Source organism: Myxocyprinus asiaticus, chromosome 1 (genome assembly GCF_019703515.2).
Source record: "Myxocyprinus asiaticus isolate MX2 ecotype Aquarium Trade chromosome 1, UBuf_Myxa_2, whole genome shotgun sequence".
Taxonomy (NCBI): domain Eukaryota; kingdom Metazoa; phylum Chordata; class Actinopteri; order Cypriniformes; family Catostomidae; genus Myxocyprinus; species Myxocyprinus asiaticus.
Window position 1 is genome coordinate 26,496,359 of NC_059344.1, and position 25,284 is coordinate 26,521,642.

At 38.2% G+C, this 25,284-nt stretch overlaps 2 protein-coding genes across 4 annotated transcripts in view; both read right to left on the bottom strand.

Annotated features, from left to right (window-relative positions):
- Window positions 1–8,150, bottom strand: part of LOC127410635 (tripartite motif-containing protein 66-like) — a 28,079-nt gene extending 19,929 nt beyond the window's left edge. For both annotated transcript variants that reach the window (XM_051645880.1, XM_051645792.1), the window contains exons 1-7: window positions 7,816–8,150; window positions 4,612–4,944; window positions 3,883–4,048; window positions 1,836–1,965; window positions 1,232–1,348; window positions 534–648; window positions 143–289 (exon numbers count right to left, since the gene is read on the bottom strand). In XM_051645880.1, coding sequence (XP_051501840.1) covers window positions 143–289; window positions 534–648; window positions 1,232–1,348; window positions 1,836–1,965; window positions 3,883–4,048; window positions 4,612–4,620 — 684 coding nt within the window. In that variant the 5' untranslated portion in view covers window positions 4,621–4,944; window positions 7,816–8,150. The remainder of the gene's footprint in view (window positions 1–142; window positions 290–533; window positions 649–1,231; window positions 1,349–1,835; window positions 1,966–3,882; window positions 4,049–4,611; window positions 4,945–7,815) is intronic.
- Window positions 8,151–10,343: 2,193 nt separating this feature from the next.
- The window catches only part of LOC127410427 (DENN domain-containing protein 2B-like), a 76,967-nt gene continuing 62,026 nt past the window's right edge, over window positions 10,344–25,284 (bottom strand). For both annotated transcript variants that reach the window (XM_051645750.1, XM_051645725.1), the window contains exons 13-20: window positions 25,065–25,205; window positions 24,246–24,394; window positions 13,132–13,309; window positions 12,321–12,362; window positions 11,946–12,057; window positions 11,280–11,522; window positions 10,950–11,036; window positions 10,344–10,828 (exon numbers count right to left, since the gene is read on the bottom strand). In XM_051645750.1, the coding sequence (XP_051501710.1) occupies window positions 10,794–10,828; window positions 10,950–11,036; window positions 11,280–11,522; window positions 11,946–12,057; window positions 12,321–12,362; window positions 13,132–13,309; window positions 24,246–24,394; window positions 25,065–25,205 (987 nt within the window). In that variant the 3' untranslated portion in view covers window positions 10,344–10,793. The remainder of the gene's footprint in view (window positions 10,829–10,949; window positions 11,037–11,279; window positions 11,523–11,945; window positions 12,058–12,320; window positions 12,363–13,131; window positions 13,310–24,245; window positions 24,395–25,064; window positions 25,206–25,284) is intronic.

The window sequence follows — 25,284 nt, forward strand, 5'->3', positions numbered from 1 at the left end:
TACGTTTATGGGAACAGTAACTGTAAAAGATCTAAATGCTGTCCCAAAAATACATAGGTGAGGCTTTTTTAAGATGTGCTGACATGTTTTGAAACTTGTTGTGAATCTTCTATGGCCCATTTGGACTTTCAAAAAATCCTACCAGCTCTTTGCTGAAGAGTAGTGGATTGCGCCTGTGGTGGGCTGTAGCCCAGGTAATGAAGTTCTGCACGTGCTCCAGCTGGCTGCACAGCTCTATGGCCCCCTGCAGCTGGTCCTCTAGACGTTGCTTGAAATCACTGGAGATACTCTGCACAGGAAAACAAAGACAAAAACATGGATATCCACTCCTCACCAATTTTCCTAAGATCCCCATCTGTTTATATATGTCACTACTTGGCAGTATCTGCCTATTTTGCATGACTCAGTCTGAAGACATTCTGTTCTGCATGCTCCATCAACAGCACATCAACGGTCAGCTGGATATTTGGAGATGAATACATTTGGAATGGCACAGTGAAACAGAAAGGGAAAGGAGGGGAAAAAGTAATTACCTCCAGTTGTTCTATTAATAGATTGGCCCGTTTGTTAAGCTCGTTCATCATAATCATCTTTGCCATTTTTATCTGGTTCTCTGCCTTCCTCTGCGTGATCTTAATACCATGGAGCCTGGACAAATGGAAAGAAAAATGAAGAAGTATGTTGATTATTGATGGAGATGTCTGAGAGAGTATAAACATACCGACAGGACATGGATAGAGTCTGGTACATCTGGATGCTTGAACATCTGTTGAAATCATTCAAAAGAATGGATGGATCTTGTTCATGACATTATGCTTCGTATAAGCTATGATTGTTGTCTTAAGAACCCCAGCTGTTCACTTTTTAGATGAGTAATGGGCACCCTTCACTTAACTAATGTCGACATTCACATTAGCAGCATCGTGGACAGAATATGTACCATTAAAGGGACAGTCACCTCAAAAAAGGAAAATTCTGTCATCATTTATTAACCCTCATGATGCTGCAAACTTATTTCTGTGGAACACAAAAGGAGATGGGCAGAATGACAACTTCAGTCACCATTCACTTTCATTGTATGGAAATAAGGATGCAATGAAAGTGAATGGTGACTGAGACTAACATTCTGCCTAACATCTTTTGTGATCCATGGTAAGAACTTTTTGGAAAAAGAAAGAGATGCATGGGTGGAATGTCAATAGCATTGTACAAGTTGAGGAGGAAGCCCTACCTGCCCTGGATCTGTTTAGCAGTACTCTCCACAGTTGACCTCTTCTCCTCCACCCTTGCCATGAGGTTCTGCAGGAGCCAGCGCTGATCTTGCAGAGCTTTTCCGACATGCACCAGCCTAACAAAAATCTCATATAGTCATCCCTACATACAGTATGTTTTAAAAGTTGGTGTACTGGTGTTCCCAGCAAGGCTCTTAACTAGGATAACCAGACTTCCTTGATCAACCAGCATCATGAGAAAGACTATGCTGGTCCACCAGCTAGACCAGGACCAGACCAGCACAATCCAGACAAAAACACGCTGGGCCAGCATGGAAATTCATACTGGTCTAAGGTGATCTTTTTAGCAGGGCAACCAACAGCCAGCTGAACACCTTTGACTTCTAATGTTTTAAATACCCCATGCTCGACACCTATTGCATATACTGTTGAGAAAGTGAGAAAGTGGCCACCTGTTCTGTCTGCATCTTTGAGCATGTGTTGAGAAAGGGCAGTTTGTGTGTCTACGTGAGAGAGCGTCTGCATATGCTTGTGTTTGTATGTGTAAGTAGATTTGTGAATATGGAATATGCATGTCTTTGGGTATGTGTCCTCCGTGCATACCGGTGGTCTGTGTGAGCAGACAGGTGACAGATGCTGCAGGCCAGGAGGTCACACGTTTCGCAGAGCAGCTCTAGAGGCTCCTGTTTATGGAGAGGACACATGACAACAGCATGCCCACAGCAACCGGCTCCTGAGGCACGCAACACAACAGAGGAGAGAAAATGAGGGGTAATTAGCTGACGGCCATAAAGAACACATCATCCGTATTCAAGAATCACAAATCTAAAAAAATATATTACAAACATACAATCGAAAACAAATTGTTAAAATGAGAAAGCATGTGGAATCTCTGTAAGTTCGGTGGGTTTAATGAGGATTTAAGTGTGTTAAACTCAAATTTGGAACTTGTTGGCCTCCATGAGTCACTCTCTATGCAAGCATCATTTATTTTTAGTGGAAAAATGCAGCATATCAAAAGCTTATAAAATAAATCTGGAGTAATAAATGCATACTTTTTCAGGCAAAAGAAAAACAGTCAAAAATGGACCAGACCAGAGCTTTCTTCAATCAGTAAATGTCTTTTAAAAGCCCTGCCAATATAAGGAATAAAACTTTTTGTAGGCTTTTGAAGAGCCAAAACAAAGTATCAGATACTGTTTTACTTGTGCATGGTCCACATTTCTGAAACAAAATCAGCACTGGACTTTTAAAAACCATCAGATTCGAAAGCTATCAAGTTTCATGACTGTGCAACCTACACAGACAGAGTTTAAGCTGATGTCAAACAGTTTTATTTCATTTTAGGCATCTTCAACAGAGGTCCATGATCTCTAGGGGATCCAAGGCTGTACTGCAGGGAGTCAGCCAATTATTCTTTGATCTCAATTTTTTATTTATTTATTTATTTATTTTTTAATATTTTACACAAAATACAATGTTAAGTTAACTTCAACCAAAGCAAAAATACAGCTAAATGTTTCATTGTCCCTCCCACATTAAGAGGTTTTAAGTACATGTTTATGACTCTGTACATCAATAATGACTATTGTAATGGATTTATTTTAATGTTACTATAAGCATTTTATTATAGGCCAAGCTTAAAATGCAACACCCAGTTTTACACAATATCTAACAAGGAGTCCCTTCTCTGTCTCTTAATCAAGGGGCCCTTGGCCTGAAAAAGGTTGAAGACCCCTGTTTTGTTTTGTTTTGTTTTGTTTTCTGAAATTGGGCTAAAGTAAACAGACCAAACAAATAAATCACACATTTTCATATCTGTTGCATTGTACCAACAATTCTAGTCTTAATAATACATTATTACTTTGATAGTCTCTGTGCATAAGCAATGAGAGAGATTTAGTCGGGCAGAATGTAGAACTACATTAGAGATGAAGGACTTCGTCCGACAGCACCTGTCACACTGGATATACAGTCTGTCCATCAGTGGGCCTATCTGGCTGATGCTGTGACAGTGTAGGCTAGACAGAGTCACTCTGACACACTGCACTGTGAGAGAGAGAAGGTGCTAAAGTATGAGACCACAGGCTCCAACACTGAAGAGCAGCCTCAATGCATACTGGTGACGACCACATCCTGCTTCACACCCGCACTTCTTTTTCTCTCACACTCTACCACTCGTTCTCTTTCTCTTTCTCTCTCTCTCTCTCTCTCTCTCTCTTTTATCTCCCCTTCTTTCTCTTTCTATCTCTCTTTGTCAGTTTTATCACCACCTGTCTCGTTTTCTGTTAGGACCTGTGGTGTCGTTATCATACATTCAGTGGATTTCAGATTGTCTTGACTGAAAGCCCAGGAGTCTCAGTGAAAGGGAGGTAGGATTGAACTGACTGGCCAAATTTGAGCTGTGTTCGCCAAGAGAAGAATCAGTTTTAGAAACAGGGTCACATGACGAATACAACACTGCAATACATCACAGGATAATTATTCACACTTATTATAAAAGCCATTATTCATTGTGTTAAAGGAGAGAAAAGCGGAAGTTATGAAAATATGGTGCACGGCTGATGATGTCCAGTGGCTAAAAGCAAAGAATGTGTTGCAAACAGCAAAGCTGGAGCTAAAAGAGGAAAGTAATTACAGAGACTCTTGCCTGTTTCAGATGGTGATGGAGGGTCTCCCTGCTGGTGCTGCAGGTCAGAGGGTTGAGTGGAGGCACTTTCGTGCTGGTGCAGGTCTGTGCACTGGAAACACAGCCACTTGTTGCAGAAGGTGCACAAGCTTTGCGCCATCCTGGGTTCTGAACACTCTGAACAGCACTGAAGTACAAGCAGATGTATTTCAAATGAATTGAAATATCTTATGCATTCAGAACTGGAATTGTTGACATAACTGTCAAGTTACGCATGAGTGGGCGTCATAGAAGCCCACAACAACTGATCGAGCATATTTTAATGGCTGCGAGCGAAGTAGCATCTTTTACGTTTTTATACTACTTGAGAGAGGACTTAATATTTTCAAGCTCCAGCAGTGTTGTCAAAGCACCACTAATATAGAAAAACAACAAAGTATTCATTCTGCACACTACACTAGCTGCGCCTTAATTAGATTTGAGAGAGCAAAGCTGCATGTTCAAAGCATTCCACAAATATTTGCATTTACATTTCAAAACTACACAAATATGCATTATTCCCAAAATGCAAAAAGAGCAAAACAATAACACATTGTGCATCATTAGTGTGTCACAAGAAGCCGCAGTGTTGCTGCGTACCTCACTGCCAATCCAAAGGCAATTAATAAACTTTAAACATGCAGAAAATAGAATCAATTATGTGACAAATTGCCAACAGAGCAGGGAAAAATCAGTGCAGGACCATCTTACCTTCTCCATGGTGGTGAAAGGCTGCAGTTTCCTCAGTGCATGTGTGAGAAAGATTCCAATATCCAGCCGAGCAGCTCTCGCAGCAGTAAGGCAAGGACACAGCAAGCCTCTGACACAGCTACAGCTCCGTGCCACACTGTGACAGCTCTACCTGCGGCAGGAAGTAGTGCACACTGCACACTTTAACCCCAGCGGAGTAGATTCCAGTGTGCTCCTTGTTGTGTGCTCTCAGCCGTGGCCAGTGTGTAGCTCTCCTCATTAGCTTCCTGTAGCTGCGTCGATCCCAAATCCTTCCCTCTGACAGCCACCATGATCTTTTGTCTTAAATAAAGCCTGTAAGTAATAATTTGGAATTATAAAAGGCTGAATTTTTTTTTTTTTTTTTCTGGGGCAAATATCCCCCACAGCCCTTTTTGCCAAAAATGGAAGGGGTGCCAGATGACCTACAATATTTAAGAGAATCACATTGGAAGAGCACATGTGAAGTGTGTGAGATGGATTGGGGATGAGGGAGCACGTTTGTGCCCTCCTTCCTCACATCCTTAGATCAGCACCAGTAAGGGACAGGTCCCTCTGGACCGGTCCGCTTGCATGTAACACACTGAAACCGGGTCAGCCTTCTCCAAAGACCTGATGGGAATGAAGATGTGCCTGCACAATACCCTGTAAAGCGTGAAATCAATTACGGTCTTATCACACTTGCTCTTCTAGAAAGAATATTAAGCCAGGAGCCCCTCGAAATCTTTGTCTCCAGGTAGGAGATGGATGTAAACGAATTAAACTGTATGTAACTCATATCACACATCAGTGTCGTGCAAAAGCTCCACTATGAATGCACCTCTACCGCTGTGAATCTGCCTGACAACAACCCCTGCAGCCTGACCTACAAATCTGACAACTCTCTCTTCCTCTAGAGCTGCTCAGGGGATCTTAAAACCATCTGATTCCCCACTGTGTACCCACAGACCCACTTTAAAACACAATTAGTCTAGCTCTTGTTCTTTGGGCAGACAGGCATGCCTGCATCTCCTCGCTGCCTGCTGCCTTGCCTTCCATGCAATTCCATTTAGCTTTTAAAACAAAAAGCTCATGCTCTTTCTCTCATTCTCTTTCTTCCCACTGCCAGGGATGGCTCCTCTTCTCTACTAAGTGAATTCAGCATGAGTATCTTTCTGCCAGAGCAAGCACAGCCATCTCCAGAGAAAGTACATTAATAGAAACTTGAGAGTAGGTTCCTCCCATGAAAGAGCTCCAGTAACATCAAGGTTATGAGATCACGACAAGGGAATGGCAGATTGGCTCATAACAGATGGTAATGTCTTACCACAGACTGTTCAGTTCATTATGTCTCCACTTATTCCAAGTGAAGATTTGTATCAGCCAATTATCAGTTCTTTAGACTGATATCTTTGCTATTTGTTAAGTGTCCTTGCTGATATGACACATGTACAAATCTGAAATGAAAGAATAAATACTATTGAAATGATAAGAATAAATACTATCAGTCATAACTTTTATGAGTAACACAAACTTAAGACTGTTTTTTTCTTTCGATGTGTAAATACAAAGACATTTTGGTTTATCACAATGATTTGATATCCAGGTTAACAAGCTACAAATAAACAAACAGTTCTTGAAATCACATGATTTTGTGCAAAAAGGAAGAACAAGAAATTGACAAGTTCTTCAAGCACACACTTTATAGGTTTTCTTTTGCACACTTGGAAACCCAAAACAATTTCTGAGATGAAAGACCGAAAGCACCCAGAAATACAACATGTATATATATATATATATATATATATATATATATAGTACTGTGCAAAATTCTTAGGCACATAAGATGCTTCACAAAAACATTTGTCTTAAGATGGTTATTTATATCTTCAGCTTTAGAGTGTCAATAGGAAATATATATATTTTACATTCCCAAACAATCATTTTGCAAATAGAATAAAATAGAATAGAAGAACAGGGAGCCCTTCAGAAGATGGCATGGTCCCCACAGAGCCCCCCACTGAACATGTCAGTCTGGGATTACATAAAGAGACTGACGCAATTGAGACAGCCTAAATAGACAGAAGAACTCTGGCAAATTCTCCAAGAAGCTTGGAACATCCTATCTGCCAACAACCAAGAAAAACTGTGTCCAGGTGTACACAGGAGAATTGGTGCTGTTTGAAAGGCAAAGGTGGTCACGCCGAATATTGATTTAGCTTTTTTATGTTTACTGGACTTGTATGAAGTTAATTGATGAATGAAAACTATTTATGTCATTATTTTTGAAGATATCCTCACTATGCAACATTTTTCACAAGTGCCTAAAACTTTTGCACAGTACTGTATATGTGTGTGTGTGTGTGTGTAGGAATGTTAGTATGCTCACTAGTCTGAGAATATGATAAGCTTCCACAAAAACAGCTTTTTTGGAAAAAATAAATAAATAAATAAATAAATAAATAGAGCAGTCTACTGTATCTCTTACTGGAGTGAACATGGTTTCAGTGAAATAAATAAGTACTTTATTTATTTGCGTTTTAGCAGCCTTCTTGTGCTATATTTGTATTTTCTAAGAAACTTTACAAAGATCACATTTTTTTTTTTTTTTTTTTTTTTTTTCAAATAAACCAGTAAGGCTGAGATCAATTTGACTTTAATGTCCCAGTCCAATTTATAGCTTAAATTGTCCTTCTAAATTATAAATCTGGAGGCAAATCATTCCGTTTCAAATGTCAAAACTCTCGAGAGTGAAAATTTGACTTATTAAGAGATTCTATAGACATATATTGCAATAAAATCTTGAACTTCTAACACTTCATTTTACAAATTATTATTATTATTATTATTATTTAATCTCATATAATTTTATTTATTTCTATTATCTTATTTATTATTCTTTGTAGTGCTATACAATAATAGCCTACTTTCCGGAAATAATTATTATTTCAATGCTGTGCTCAAAAAGAATAGGCTTCTGTAAGATGTAATATGCACTAAACCTCAGCATTTTTGATTTCTGGAGAATCATTTCGCCCACCAAACAGAGGAGATGGGACAAAATCCTTCGCAAATTGCTCATATACGTGCAACATCTGTGATTAATACTGCAATATAAAGCGTAATTATGCATCATCACACTAACGATGAAAAATGAAATATTGATGAACGCATGCACCCAGACTGTAATGATAGTTTGAACCGTACCTTGCTTCTCTTGAAGAGGCACAAATCCAAAAATCCTCCTCCTCCTCCTCCTCCTCGGCGACTGGAAGATTATAGCGATGTCAGGAATGCTACAGCGTCTAAACGGCCTAATATAAGCAGATCCTTAATAATAATAGTAAATATTAAAAAGTCCGTCCACCCCTAGAAACGGTTCATATGATTTTATTCCCTTCAGCACTGTCAAAAGCCTCCAGTAACATCTATAACCTAAATGCACAACTTTTAAGCAATAGATACGTGGAAAATATCGGAATACTACACAAAGTTATAAAGGAACATTTCGCATAATCGATCTTGTCCTCCGCCACCCTTATTTTTCGTGATGCGCACCCTGCGTTGCGCACTAAAGTTCTTTACCTTTAAATATCACTAGAATCCAGTCCACCAGATGTCGCCTTTACCTCAGTTTTCTTTTATTACAGGTGAAGAAATAACGAGTAAAATCGCGAGATTTCCCAATCTGGTTGATTTATTTCCATCACACTCTGTCAATGATTTGAGCACTAGGTTATATCGAAATGTTTACATATATGAGTTTATAAAAATAGAGAGAGAGAGAGAGAGAGAGAAAGAGAGAGAGAGAGAAAGAGAGAGAGAGAGAGAGAGAGAGAGAGAGAGAGAGAGAGAGCAAACGTCTCCCCATTGAGCTAGTCACCTATTTTAAGCTAATTTGCTCAAATAATTTGACAAAATTTTCTATTTTTTAAGATCACTTTAAATGGTTACTTTAAGTTTAAACACTTAACAAAACTAATGCAATCAAGAAAACCTTGTTTAATAAGTTTCTTTAAATGGATGTAATGAGAGGATAACCCCCCCCCCCCCCCATTTTGTACTTCCATTTCTTCTGAAAGCTTTTTGTGGCACATACGGTACTTTAACCGCTTTTTGTCATTTTTATAATGTCTTGTACAGCTTCAGATTTTGTTGACAAAGATAAAGATGGCTTTTCTGAAGAAGTTTATTTAGGAAACCTTTGTTGTGGTACCCACTGTCATTTGTCGAGCAAGATTTGGTACTTCATTTTAAAGTCCATTCTGCACTTGCTCTCATACAGCTTCTGTTGACTTGTGAATATAATCCATGTTATTTGGACTACTTTTACAATGCCTTTGTCATTCTTTTTGAAGATAAATACATATATTAACTATAGAAATTTCCATGACATCTCCAGGCCGAGAAATCCATTTTTTTTTTTTTTCCTGATATGTTTGGGTTTTCCATGACATCTTAAGTACTGTGTACACAGCATATGTTGTTGCCAAGGACTTAAAGGGACAGTTCACCCAAAAATGAAAATTCTCTCATCATTTATTCACCCTCATGCCATCCTAGATGTGTATGACTTTCATTCTTCTTTCTTTCTACACAAATTAAGATTTTTAGAATAATATTTCAGCTCTGTAGGTCCTCACAATGCAAATGAATGGGGCCACATAAAAGTACTCCAGACAGCTCTGGTGGTTAAATCCATGTCTTCTGAAGCGATATGATAGGTGTGGGTGAGAAACAAATCAATATTTAAGTCCTTTTCCCTTCACTTTCACTTTCGGTTTTTGGTGATTCACATTCTTTGTACACTGGGCAGAGAGGAGAATTTATGATAAAACATTATTTAAATATTGATCTGTTTCTCACCCCCACCTGTCATATTGCTTTAGAAGTGATGGATGTAACCACTGGAGTCGGATGGATTCCTTTTATGCACCCTTTATGTAGATTTTGGAGCTTCAAAATTTTGGCACCCATTCACTAACGTTGTGAGGACCTACAGAGCTGAAATATTCTTCTAAAAATCTTAATTTGTGTTCTGCAGAAGAAAGAAAGTCATACACATCTGAGATGCCAGGAAGCTGAGTAAATCATGAGAGCATTTTTCATTTTTGGGTGAACTAACCCTTTAAGTCATACTTTTCTGAATCTTATCTTTAATATTCAAGCTTCTTTCCTATTCATTTAAAATTGTATTACATCCACCAAAGATGGATATTGAATGTGTGTGTGTGTGTGTGTGTGTGTGTGTGTATAAAGAGCATTTACAGTAGAACATCATATAATGAAAAAGGACATGACCTGTCCAAATGATGTTACATATGGCTCTTATATGCCTTTCTCTAAGATGAAAACAGTTTTAGTTCAGGTTATTCTAGCAAATATCATAAAAATTCTTTAATCTTTACATTGACTGTCTTCTCCAGACAATACTAATATTCATCTGGTTTGGAACAGAAATACACATATGACCAGTTCAGGACACATATATTGAGGGGTGCATGTTTCTTTAATATAGCAGAAAATGTGTCAAGTATCAGAACATTCCCAGTGTATGATTCATTGTTTAACTATTTTAAACACCAGACCTAGGCCAGACCTAAAGGAAGGTAATATCTCCATTTAATAAATAGCCACAGCAAGCACTGGGCTGCTTCTATGATGACTCCTAAACATTCTGGTCCATTATTACAGTACTCATCTTTAGGGATATCAACAAGCTTGAGAAATTAACAGAAAAGCTTTATTGATTTTTTTATTATTATTAAAACACTGTAAATAAGGTAATATACTCTTCATGTGTTAATAAATGTACAAAATACAATTCACAGAGAAATTCTCGCATTAAATACTACACAGCCACTGTACATCCACCTCTCAGAAGTTTCCATTCATACATCTCATCCAGCTCAATATAGTTATTTCTAGGGTGGAGGCTTTACTGCAACATAACCATTCATACACTCAGTACCATCCTATTATTACTCTAGTGTCATACAAGGTACCAGGGAAGCCAAAAATAGAGCTACATGTGAGATTAACAGCACAGCTTTCAAAAATATGTACAAACAATGTGAATGTCGGAGACAAAATAACTGGCACATCTTAACAGACATGACATAGCGGTGTTAGGTCTTCAGAAATAGCAATTGTAGAAAATGTCCATAGTTTTTGGCTTCACAACTTTAGTTCTTTTTATGAAGGAACTTCATTTTATTCCCTGGAAAAGATAAAGCATTGGTTATGCATTAGATTCTTATGCATGACATAACTGTTTCATAAAACAAACTTGACCCTTGGTTCATACAGCATGTACTTCATATCTGCTGTTCTGCACTCACCTAAACCCTTTAGGAATTTGTTGACTCCACTCTGCTCAGTGTCCGGCAACTCTTCCAGATACTGTTCCACCCTCTGCTCAAACAGACCTGTTCAGATGACCCATTAGAAAAAGAATGACCCATTATCTCCTGACAAAATAGTTGTTTCTGTTGACCAGGAGGTGGCAGTAAAGCAATTTTCCATTTTCTCCAGAAAGACCCACACAAACAGTTTTTATGATTATGCTGGGTTTGGGTTTCAGATTACAGTCATAATGGCCTGAGGCTAATTCAACATCATGTTCGAAGGGAAGCTGTCTGGAAATTTGCTTTAGAGCAAGCAAGATTCACCTTTGGCCCTGCATTTCCTCATCTCTCTGTCCTGGATGAATCCAGCAAACATCTGGGACTCCATGAAGACACCCAGGAATCGCCGGACGCTCTTAGAAGCCACTGATTTACGGAAGGCTTCGCGCTGGAAGATGCGCTCACCCCTGTCGCCCTGGGTGAGGAACAAAGAATAGTGGCCAATGGTCTCCAGGAAGAAGCGGATGAAGGCCTCTGATACCACACTGTTCAAAGTGGTAGTGCACTCTGTGAAATGAGGAAAAGATTATGTTAGAAAAGTTTCATCATTCGATATCCTTGGAATAATGGAATTCTTGATCAAAACAAAAACAAAATCTCTGTTTGGCCATGTACAATATATTTCAGCAAGTATAAACACTAAACATATGAAATTCATCATAACACAGATTATTTATCTACATAGAGTAAGATTAGATTTGGTTAGTTTTCATGATGGATTACAAATCAAAGACTTTCAATAGGAAATTAAATACACTGAAGCCAGCTGTTGTTCTTCATGTCACAGCAGACCACACTGCTTTAGGTTTACTGCTTAAAATGTGCAGGCTACAATCAGGCAGCACATGCATGTTTTATTATATACAAGCATACACATAGCTAGTGAGCCCACTGTAAACAGACACAACAACACCATGTCTGTCTTTTTACCTTCATCCGATTCACTGTCAGAGTCTTGATCGATGATGTCGTTCCTCTGTTCGAGAGCTTGCTCCAGAGCAGCTTGCAGTTTGCGTGGTAATAGAGAGGCCTCGTCATCCATCTGTATACAGGCATAGTGTCGAGATAAACTTGCAACATTGTTACAACATTTGTGTTGTGACTCAGTGAATCTGAACATGACACAATCTCAGTTGTTTATACTGTGGTTGTTCTCAGATCTTAGTGACGACACACATTCAGCCGTCATTTAAACTGTAGACAGCGCCAATAGCACCATTCTGTTATAGCTGGCATTAAAGCCATGGGATAGTTTGTCAAGCTTTTCTCAGAACTTTGTGTGGAGCGATCTGTGTATGGACAAACCTGCCGGATGAAACGGTCTGTGCCTAGATCCACCATCAAAGCCTGAAACATAAAGGAAAAAAATATATTTCCAATGTTTGCCATGATTACTTAAGTTTATAAACATTGAGTCTTTAAATCACACTACTCAGTTGTTGTGGGAGCCTTGCATGTCACTACATTACTAGAAGTTGATCCACAACAGATGGAGCCTGACAACTAATTAAAACAGCAGTATTAAAAATGACAAGCATCAGAAATTGATGCGCTTCCAGAAGTTTTATTTACTGCAGAGGGGCACTTGTGGCCATTACAAGTGCACTTATGTCCAAAAAAACAAACTGAAAAAAGTAATGATGACTCCTTACGGCCAAATGCACTAAATGCCAAAGACTCAGTAGGGACAAAACATAAAACCTGTGGCCGAGCTGGCACTGTCCTATTGGCAGCTGGGAGCAACACTCTCCCAAGACGGAGGGGGAAAGTTTAGAGGGGAGAAGGCAACAGCCTGGCCAGGAATGCTGAGCAGGGCTTATGAAGCTGACGTCATGTTAAAGACAGTACAAAGGAGTTGGCCCATGTTCCGGGCATGTTATTGTAATTAGTATGTTTCTCACTCATTCCAGCAACTTTCTGAACATGGGAAAATGACTCCCCATATTATTTGATGAGGGAACAACTGAACTGAACAATGTTCAGGCAGCTTATTAGGGTAAGAGCATAATTGAACTGTAAAAGAGATGTGACCATATTCAATGGAATTTAATGTCATAATCAGGGGAACTGCACAATGGTACAGCCAGAGTGAGAGTTGGTGTGCTGCTGTGCTTACCTCCTCCACTGGTAGGTCCTTCAGTTTGGGCAGTGAACTGGACAGAATACCCACTAGGAAAGGCGTGGGACAGCAGACGATGTCCTCCATGGAGGTGGGAAGTACAGGGATGAAGGTGTGTTGCCAGGAGAACGGGTAGAGCAAAGCCACCACTGCATTAACACAGCTGGAAAGAGTACTGTAGTGAAGGAGAAAAACACACACTCAATCACCTGACTTTCACACAAATTCACACCAAATCACGCACACCGTTTTAGCAAATCCCACTCTGGAAAAAGTATATTGAGCCCAGATTTTCCAGTTTATTCTGGCTTTATGGATGGGGACAACTGAATCTGTGATTATAAGAGCACCCAAGAAAATAGCCAGTGGCATTCAGTAGATTCCACAGAACAGTGCTACTCAAATGGTATCTCCTGTGATATTATTTAAATAGCTTCAGTGGCATTCAGGACAAGTATATGAAGTGCATACACTTTGTGCAGATAGTGATGTAAAACACAATATGATTAGAGGGCGTATTTTCATATCTGAATGGTAGTAAAATAGAGTAATGTTCTCTAAATCAACACAATATGTTCTTTTTAAGTTGACCTTCAAGGAATATTTCAGATTAAATACAAGTTAGGCTGTATCGATAGCATGTGTGGAATGAAAACAATTTACCACAGAAAATAATTTAAAGGAATAGTTCACCCAAAAATGAACATTTGCTGATAATTTACTCACCCTCAGGCCATCCAAGATGTATTTGAGTTTCTTTCTTCATCAAAACAGAATTTAAGACTTTTAGGATTTAATTTCAGGCCGCCTCCTCTAAACAATGCAAGTGAATGTACTCCATTTTTTGATGGTCCAAAATGCATATTTAGGGTGCATCAAAATAATCCACACGACTCCAGTTGACAAATAAAGTCCTTCTGAATGCAAACGATTGATTATTTTGAGAAAAAAACAATACTTATATACTTTTTAACTACAAATGTTTGCTTCCGTAGTCAGGAAGCGCGTCATTGTTTATATTGTTTTTTGTTTTTTATTATTATTATCTGGAAATGTTTTTTTATTTGTTTTTTTTTTTTATATTGTTTTAAAATTGTTTTGGACTGTTTTGGTTTCTGAACGGCACGTTTATCTTGAAAACAATGACGCGCTTCCTGTCTCCTCCTCCACGTGATGCGTGACCTTACCAACGAGCTTACGTCATCCCTCTCATGAGTGCACGTCACAGAGATGTACGGAAGAGAACATTTGTAGTTAAAAAGTATATAAGTATTGTTTTGTTTCTAACAATAATCAATCAATCGTTTTCATTCAGAAGAACTTTATTTGTCGACTAGAGTCGTGTGGATTATTTTGATGCACCCTAAATATGCATTTTGGACCGTCAAAAAATTTAGTACATTCACTTGCATTGTTTAGAGGAGGAGGCCTGAAATGAAATCCTAAAAGTCTTAAATTCTGTTTTGATGAAGAAAGAAACTCAAATACATTTTGGATGGCCTGTGGGTGAGTAAATTATCAGCAAATTTTCATTTTTGGGTGAACTATTCCCTTAAGCTCTAATGTCAATTTGTAAGGACACACACACAAAAAAAACATGTACAGAAATAATTTTGCAATGGACTGTTGAATGTTTGGCCCCTAGACTTCCATTCTAAATGCAAACAACTTTCTTGTTCGTTTTTACAACTTGAGATACAAGTCCAAATTATTTCTCTTCTCATCAACAGCATGCCACTGGTTCTAAGAATAGAGCTTAAAGGGGCAGTTCAAACAAAAATGAAATCTTCTCCATCCCAGATGTGTATGACTTTCTTCTGCAGAACACAATCAAAGATTTTCAGAAGAATATCTCAGCTCTGTAGGTCCATTCAATGCAAATGAAAGGGTGCCAAAATGTTGACACTCCAAAAAGCACAAAGTAATCCATACGACTCCAGTGTTTTAATCCATATCTTCAGAAGTGATATGATAGGTGCGGGTGAGAAACAAATAAATATTTTTTGCTGGAAATTCTTCCCCCTGCCTAGTAGGGGGCAGTACGCATGAAGAATGTGGATCACCAAAAACACAAAAAGAATGTGAAAGTGATCCATCTGATTCAGCGTATGGCTACCACACAGTAACCACATATACCCGTTCTCATTTAAACAACACATTTGCAGATCACGTTTCTTAGAGCTTTAAATTAATCTGATGTTAGACCAGCTGTAAGATCTCACAGCTAGGACTGTGTGCAGATAGTAACAAATAGCACACTGTCCTTCTCATGGTCCCCAGCTTGTTGACAGTGGCTGACCCTCTTTTCTCTCTCTCTCCTTTCTATCTGTCCCATACAACACACAAGACCACGTATACAGAGACATTAAAAATAAACCATCAGAAATCCACTGACTCCAACTATGAATCTAATTTGTGTTTTGAGGAGAGAGACAAATGATATGTTCAAAAGTACAACTTTTAGCCATTTCTAAGAGAATGGATTAACTCTAAATAATTTGCAAAAGCGCAATTTGGAAATATTGTTTGGTAATTCTTCTGAAATCCTGTTTTTGTGCTAATTTAGCATATGCAATTAGCAGCTAGCAAAAAATATTTTCTTAAATTTCAATGCCTGTTCTTAAAAACCTCTGAATTTCTGTGTGTGTGAGCCTGCATCCTGCATTCTGGCATGTTCATACTGGAAAATGGAGCAGAATAGATTTTAAAAACCTAGCCACAGGCTAAACAGGCAGATTCTGATAGCTGATACCTGGAATGTCAGCACAACTGAGGCCTCAGGGGCACGTACTCATGGGAAAAGATGAAGATGGAATATTGGACCAGTCCAAACACCGCTCTACACTGCCTGCATCCTCCAAAAAACAAATAAAATGGATGGAAGGTTGGGTTCGAAACTGCTGCTAGCTACTGGGATTGCCTGGACCATCATGCAGAACTGGTATGCAGCTTTTTGTGTGTGTGAAAGAGAGAGAGAGAAAGCATCTACATAAAATATTAACAGTCAGCAGAAAGTCAAGCAAGAACAAAGTATTTATTTGTTAATGTTGCGCTGGCTGAAATGGCAGTTGTCTTGGAGATGTTTGCAAAATGTTTCAGTTACCAGTGCCATTAAAGAAATGCCCTATGATCAGGCCCAGACAAAATCTGATGGTGCAGAACTTAAGGGAAAACTCATCTGCCGACATCTGCCATTCATTAAAGTTCCCCACCACTTGCATGTTTGTGTATTAAATATTTTGATGAATTTCACTGTGCTTTCAGCTACGAAGAGTATTATACTTTTAGCTCCATTTAATACATTTTACAATTTAAGTCCCTTCTGCAGATTTTCCCTTAAATTTAATGCCGTAAATGTCAGCAGATTCCGACTTGACCTGGCCATGATTAATTTAAACAGTGAATAATAGAGTCCCATAGCGGGGAGGGGCTATCAAAATGAAGCAAGTATTTGGCTGGTCATATTATTTCAACATGTCGGCCCCCATAAGGTGACCTGCGTCATGTAAATAAAACAGCTTTTATTAGACTTCTGATACTTTAAGACTGGAGTCTTTATCTTGTGTGTGTGTGTGTGTGTGTGTGTGTGTGTGTATATATATATATATATATATATATATATGTATATATATATTTGTTTTCTTTTTTTACATATTTTCCAAAAGTACTATTAATTTTTATGTGTATTAGTCAATGTCATGATGCTCATTTTTTGTCCCAAATTAAAATTAAGGTGTGTGTGTGGGGGGTTGTATTATTATTTCTTAGAACATGCAGAAAGTTAATCAGAAAGCACCTGCCCACAAAATTAGGATATTTGTCAAATAAACAGAGTTCCCACTCTTTTTAAGCCACAGTTTTTCAGGACATTTCCAGGATGCTTTATGTGCCCAATAAGTGTAATATTTAAGCAAAAACACATGCATCCATTTAAATCGAGCTTTTATTTTGCGGTTTCTGTGTGTTTTTGACGGTAGTTCCTCACATCCAGATAAGCAGTTTGCTCCATGGCCCAGTGTGAATATAAAATCACCATAAAGCTGTGATTTAATTAAATAAATACAAAGTCTGTATGTGCTGTGCACTTCAGAGTGCTCTCTGTCTCTGTCATCTCACACAAAAGAGCGCGTGTGATGATCATGATGGAGTGTTTTCAGTATATGAGCAACCGGCCCTACACATTAATTTTGAAGTGCGCATCACTCGCAGATTATTTATTTATTCAATTAAATTATTAATACACTTTTTTAGTTTAATTATCACACTAGGACATATCACAATTTTAATTTGATTAACTGTACATTTAAACATTAATTTTCGTCCAAATACAGTATGTCATATTCAATGACATTCTGCGTTTTACTGCTAATGGCATTTAAGACTAGATACCATGTTGTCCACATACTACATGTTGTAACCGCAGTATAAGCTGACTCCGATCATTGAATTATTGAAAATTAATTCACATTCCGAGATATTAAGGCCGAATCACCAAGCTACCAACCCAGTGTGAATCACATTTTTTTTTTTTAAGTTAATAACTCACAGGGATGCAAATTCATGAGGGTCAAAAAATTTGAGACAATTACAGATCCACTTACATGTTTTCCGGGGTTATTTTTTTTAAAGAATATGCTAAAAGCACCAACTTAAGCTATTTTAATGATTTAAGTATAGAAAATTATCCACACAATTGTGTATAATTAGCTGCAAAAATAAAGGGTATTTTGGTATGATTTGCTTATGTTTTACAAACTTACAGACACCAAAGCAAATCAAAATTATTCAAACCGAACCTATAGTATACTACAATTTGTATGTCTGCATGCATGTAAAATAACTTAATAAAGGAAAGAATTAATAAACTGCCAGACCTTTTGCCATTGTGTATATAGGTGTACAGTATAGACACAATATTAACCAATCACAATGAAGTGTGCTGATAAAGATGAAGTTCACGTGACTACCCGCTGTTGTCCTTGATGCAGCAATAACCTCAGCTTATTATGACCTTATTAAAGAAATACATTTGCCGTAGGACCCCATTGATAACTTTATTTTCTGCGCAGAGGCGCTGCTGTTTTTTTTGCGGAAGCCCCACTCATGGAGGATGTGTGCACCCGGCGTGAGAAGTTTCAGAAATGCCACTTTCACATTGTATCTGGCAACTTCTCACTGTGCACGCGCTGCTGTAGCCAAGCACGCGATTGCCTGTAGCTGTAACCAATCAAGTGCTCTGCCTCTGTTGGACCACGACTGCCAAGCACATGAGTGGCTGCTGCTGTAATCAATCATGTGGGTGTAAGCGCCTTAAACCGTTGATGTTGTTTCACATTGCGCAACCACCGGCAGTGAAAAACGATACAAAATTGGTGTATTTGACTTCTATTCAGAGACCGATCATTGCCATGTTTTTGTGCATGTAACAGAAACCTTGCTAGCGACACAGTCAAAAGGTTATATTAATATTTTCCAGGACAAATAATTATTTTCCAGAACATTTAGGTATTTTTCTAATTTTCCATGACTTTTCCATGACTGGAAAACTGCATTGCAAATTCCAGATTTTCCAGGATGCATGGGATCCTTGATAAAATAAAAAAAATAATACTTTTTTGCCTTGCAAATATATTTAGCTAAAAAAATTATTCTCATGGTATTAAAAAGGCTTATATATAATTCAGCATACCAGAATAGAAATGTTAAATTTCTAAGAAATTGCATGTGCATTTTATTTAAAGTATTTTCCTTTTTTTTTTTTTTTTTTTTTAATTGTTACAGTTGGATAACCTTATTTGTTACTGACCTGTCATTATTTATTTATTTATTTTTTGATTAGAGAAAAAGTACAGAGTGCATCTTTAAATAGGTAGAGTTTGGAAGGACAACCTTTGTCCTCTAGGAGAAACATCACATACTGTATACGGCTTACTGTAGAGGACGAACAAGACGATGAACAGGAGATTCTCCACACTGTACAGTACACACACAAACAAGCAGGCATATCTCTCAACACACTCAAAAACACATGGGAACTGAAAGCTCCTTTACACTACAATACTCCTTTTAAATGGCATTTTATATAATTGAGTCACATCAAAATAATGAAAGAACAAAAGATAGAACAGCTGTTATACAGAAACATAAAAAGTCTTTGTAAATGCACTTTTTCATGGTTTTTCGCATCAGATGTGGCTACTGACCCACTTTTGCAGTGTAAGTACAGCTTTACTTCATTTGACATTTCAGTTGTCCAAATATTGTTATGCTTGTGCAGGGAAAGCATTAATGTCAAGCCCTGTATTGCTCAAATAAACTCTCATCTTACCCACAAGAATAAGTAAATGGTAGTGCTAACCCTATTCAGATTCAAGTCTAAAGGCTCGTTTTGGGGATTTGATTCCAAAAAGAATAATTTTTAACAGAAGCAACTCAAGGGTGAAAATACAGGAATCAGCTCTGTGCCAAAATACATATGCACTCATTTAACCTCCTGTAATGAACCGGGTACATTCTCGTGGGTAATATTGCATCTTTCATTACTTAAATGGGAATGTTGGCAGGCTGGTTTTTGGCTAAAGAAACTTGAAAGTTAGTTAAGATTTTTAGAGAGAGCTTCTGAATGTTTTCCACATATTTTTGAGAAAATAAAAGGAAAGGCATTTGAATTAGAATGAGGGGTAAAAAAAAATAAAATAAAGAGTTAAGGTACACTCAGCTGACACAATCAGTTCTGGAGTATAAACTGCCTGGTCAAAAAAAATAAAAAATAAATAAATAAAAAAAATCACACACTCTAATATTTAGTTGGACCGCCTTTAGCTTTGATTACGGTGTGCATTCGCCATGGCATTGTTTCAACAACCTTATGCAACGTCACAACACTTATTTCCATCCAGAGTTGCATAAATTTTTGGCCGAGATCTTGTAACGTTGACGGGAGAGTCGAACCACTCCGTAAAGTCTTCTCCAGCACATCCCGAAGTCTTTCAATGGGGTTAAGGTCAGGAATCTGTGGTGGCCAATTAATGTGTGAGAACAATTGCTCATGCACCCTGAACCACTCTTTCACAATTTGAGCCTGTTGAATCTTGGCATTGTCATCCTGGAATATGTCCATGCTGTCAGGGAAGAAAAAATCCATTGATGGGATGACTTGGTCATTCAGTACATGACTTCATTTTATTGCCGCCAAATGTTGCGGAGTCTAGACCTGACCAACTGAAGCAACCCCAGATCATAACACTGCCTTAAATATAAAGTATACTGTATATATATTGCAGAATGCCCAATTCATCTAAACAAAAATTTGTAGTCAATCTTTTTGCTCATCAATCTTATAGATTTGGGCTTTTTTTATTACAAAAACTAGAAACAAAAAGTCTCTGGCCAACTTGGGAATATTCTTTCACATTTGCCTTAAGGCATTCTGTCTTTTCTTTTCATCATTTCTGAAACATTCACTTACTAGAGGAAGAAGTTTACAGCTACACCAAAACATGCTCACACAATGTACCCAAGATGGGTGAAAAACAGATCAAAACCAGGCAATACATCAGAGAATTTAACCCCTTCCTGTCATTCAACAACCACTCAAATGCATTATATTATCAATCAGAAATAACAGTAGCAGCAATGTTAGAGCAGTGATTAAAAGTAAATGTATTTTTGCTTATGACTGAATGCAATATAGGGTGATGGATTTATTTCATTAATGTTTGAAGCTATTTTCCCCTCGCAGGAACTGATTTGACAGCTTGATTAAGTACCAGTGTCTGGTTTGGGCAAATGAGCTCCCTAACCAATTATACGGCTAATGGAAAAGTCTGTAACTCGAGAACAATTACCTGAGAAACTTTATATACCACAACGAAAGGCATGACTGAAGTTTCGTATAGTGAGGAAGCCTATGAGGCATGGAAAGGGTTAAAAAAAAAAAAAAAAAAAAAAAAACACAAGCTCACAAGAAGTCTCAAGAAAAGCACTGCCTAACATGGAGTGAGTTTTCTTTCTGTCAGATCCTAAACAATAGATATACATTACAGGCGACAGAAGCATAAATCATGCACTGGAGACATTTGGAATTGGTTTGCAGTGGCCTTTCCCAAAAAAGCTGCAGCTATGTCCTTGATGTAGGAGAACGGAGAGTTTTCTATCTTAGTCTAGCACTGTCCATAATCCAGGTTACTGGGCAACACACCTAGGAGTGGACCAAATCCCATAAATCCACCTATCCTGTTTTTAACAGCGCCAAACCCATGGAATGTCAATACTTAGCTTAACAGGATAATATGTTGTAACTAGAGATCCATCTATTATGATAATGGGTGTGAGTTCAATACAGCAAGTCTATTCAAACTCATCTGCAAAGAACAGGCTTTGAAAAGGGTACTTCCAGCAACAAAAGAGAACATACTACTTTTGTTTCTATGATTGAAAGGAAAATATGCTGTTTTGCCATTCTTAGTGGTGCACTAACTGTAAAGAACCAGAGATCTAAGGAAAAGTTTCAAACATAAAGCAATGGTTGAGTCACAAAACACTCGTCAGAAGCATTCGCCATTTAACAGCTGACAGAAGTGGTGTTTCAAAGGCATGCAATGCGTTGCCACTATAGCGCGTTAGCCAACCTCAGTTCAACACTTGTATCTAAAACAACGTACATATTCACACAGCGCCCCCACGATGCTAAAGCATTCAACTTACATTTGTAAGGTGCTGTCTTCATTGAAGTTTCATCAGTAGCTACATTCTCCATTATTTACAATTGTTATGTCAGACCAGCAACCAGCCAGGTAACTCTGCCGCTTTCACTATGTACGGCAAGCTGCGAGCACTGAGTGCACACAGTGTCCAACATTCCACGCTCTGTTTTGAAAGATGAAGAAGTGCTTCATCCATGTACTCATAGTACACTTATTTTTTGTCGCATTGTCAGTGTTAACACATCACTCGCACTACTTACACTATAAAATGATGCAGAATAGTGCGGTTTGGGATTCAACTGATGACCCCACACTGTGTGAATATGTACTATATTTGAGATTATATTAGGGATAAAAGTGTTGAACTGAGGTTGGCTAATGTGCTAAATCTAGCAGCAACACACTGTATACGTCTGAAACTTCACTCCCATTAGCTGAAAACAGCGAATGTTTCTGTGTAGTAAACAATGGTTAGTGTTCCATTTGGGTTGGTACGACACTTTGAGAATTCATTCAATAGATGGCAGAGTGCAAAGTGTACAGTATAAGTGCATGGTGTATAGTGTCCCATTTGAGATACAGCTTTAGTTGGTGAAGCTGGCTGACCAGTAAGATATTTCTGGTTAAGCTGATTGATCAAGGAAGTCTTGCTGGTTAAACTAGAAGCCTGGAACACCAGCACCCCATGTTGAGAACCAGTGACCATGACAAAAATTCGCTGGTGACCAGGTATCCTTGTCTTATCAGTAGGGTTGTGTGTTGTAAGACTCAGCTATACAGTATTTTCTCATCTGTAAATGAGCATGTTCTGATCCAGATCTGTCACCCAGTGACAATATGGCAACCAATTAGAGCAGAGAAATACACACAATCATTCACACAGGAAGTGCATTCCTCCCCCTCACAGTAACTGCCCACCCCACATACTCCACTGCTGTTTGTTTAAAGTGGCTGATGATTTGTGGAGATTTGGCTCTCACAAATAACCTACTCCCTAATGACCTCCAATGCCAGGCCACAAGCTTCCGTGACCAAGCACGAAGGCTCGCAGGGGGATGCTAAAGCCTCAAGGGACCATAATATCTATCACATCTGCCCTTGAACAACATTCAGAGGCCTACCAAAGCCATATCTCTGCCCTGACCCACATCTGAATTTAGATCAGCAGGGATTCCTGGGAGTTCAGCCCAGTGTTAGAGGGTGTGGTCAATATGCCTCCCCTGATTAATTTAGCAGAGGCCTGCATGGAGCAGTCATTGGGTCACCATTGCCCAAAACCACAGTGGAAGGCTTCTATTTAACAGTTGTTGTTGCTGTTTTTGGTATTTATTGCCATATCAGCATCAAGGGCTATATCATGGCAAGTACAAGTTCTAATTTAAAAAATAAATAAATAAATAAATAAATACAGCAAAAAAGATCAAATACATTTAAACATAAAAGAATATATATATATATATATATATATATATATATATATATATATATATATATATATATATATATTATACACACACATACATACACACACACACACAATTCTATATAAGACTATTTAACTGTATTTGTGTTAAAAATTCTAAAAGTTTTCCAGGTGGCACTGTACTCAACAAATCCTTCAAAATATTATCTGAAAATAATTGTTGCCTAATTACATTAAAAGCAGAACAGTCCAAATGAATGTTTCACAGTCAGAGTAATATTACAATGATCTGCTATTTAACAGATGCGCTGGTTAAACACTCACAGACAAAACTGGACTGGGCCCGAAAATGGCTATTTTCTACCCAGCCTAGCCAAGACAGCTTGGCTGGAGCATTCAGACCAATACTATGATTGGTATTCCATTCAGTATCCCAATGGTCATTGACAAATATGGAATGAAGTTGTCTTCTACTTTGTTATCCTATACTTTGATGATCACTTAGCTTGAGTTTATGGCCTGAGAATTTGACTTCTTGACAAGAAAGGAATATGTCTAAAAAACAAAGACTACAAAAACAAGAACACCATCAGGAGAAGAAAGACATGACCCAACGTGATAAAAATCTTTTTTATTTGGAGCAGATGTTATTCTACGGGCTCTGAATGAGCAGATGGAAAAATGGAAGTGACATTGCAAATCAGTAAAGAAAAGGGTTATTGAGAACATCTGCCATAAGCCCACACTCATACTGCTGTTGTCACAGTGGTCAGCATGCACAGTTTGGGAGGACTGCTTGAGCATGTTTGGTCTAAAAAAGCAAGAACATTCTCATGGGAATAAAGTGTGTTATATGAGATGATATGCTGCTTACACTTCATGGTTCATGTTCCTCCGTTCAAAAGCTGTACTCACAAGGTGACAACACTCAGACACTTCAACTGACGATTAGACAAACAAGACAGCCCACAAAGGTGACTCACCTGAGCTTGTCAGCCACAAAGATGACACGGCGTTCCAGCAACAGGGAGGCAAAAACACGTACCACCTGTCGTATGCTCAGACAGTTAAACAGACTTTCAAAGTCCACGTGCTCTAGTCTGGAGTCCATTGGTCTCCTTAACTCAATCACCTGAGGAAAATATAATAATATTAATCCAACATGTAATTATAAATGTGAAAACAGAAAATCCTTATTTGCATTAAAGGGATAGTTCACACAAAAACAATTATTTTTTCCAAAATTCACCTCCTAACTCATGTTAATTCAAACCTGTATGACTCCTTCTTTTATCTGTGGAACACAAAATTAGCTGTTAGGCAGAATGTTAGCTCCAGTCACCATTCACTTTCTTTGCATCTTTTTTCAACACAATGAAATTGAATGGTGACTGAGGCTGATATTCTGCATAACATCTCCTTTGCGATCCATGTAAGAATGAAAGTCAGGTGTTTGGAACAACATGAAGGTGAGTAAATGATGATAGAATTTTTGGGTAAACTATGATTTAAATGAAATTTTAAAGACAACATGAAACAGCATCAGTTACACATTTAACTTCTGTAATGTGACATACTTCTGTAGATAATAATATTTTGTATAATAGCATGCATGATGAATTGTGCACAATTAGACCATGGACACTTATAAAGAAAGTAGTCAATTTTGATCCCATGTTATCTCCGGGTCTGACCGCAGATCTAGAGGTGTTATTACATTTGTTTCCGTAAGTGTTGAGTAAATTTGTACTAATCTATGGCAGATAAAACAGCAGTCTATTTAAATGAGGGAAGGATCAAACCTCATTTCCTGCTCCCGGCAGGAAGGTTTTGACTTTTATGGTTTTGCCCGGTGCTGGAAAAGGAGATTCCATCACACTCCTCATGAAAGGGTACACCAGAGCAGCTGAGATCCCTCTCCTCCTTTCCACTTCATCAAGAATCTGAAAGTAAAGAGGAATGAGTTGACAGAGAACAAACCAGCACTAAAGGGAACTGCATGCAGAACGTGGCTCTATTGGC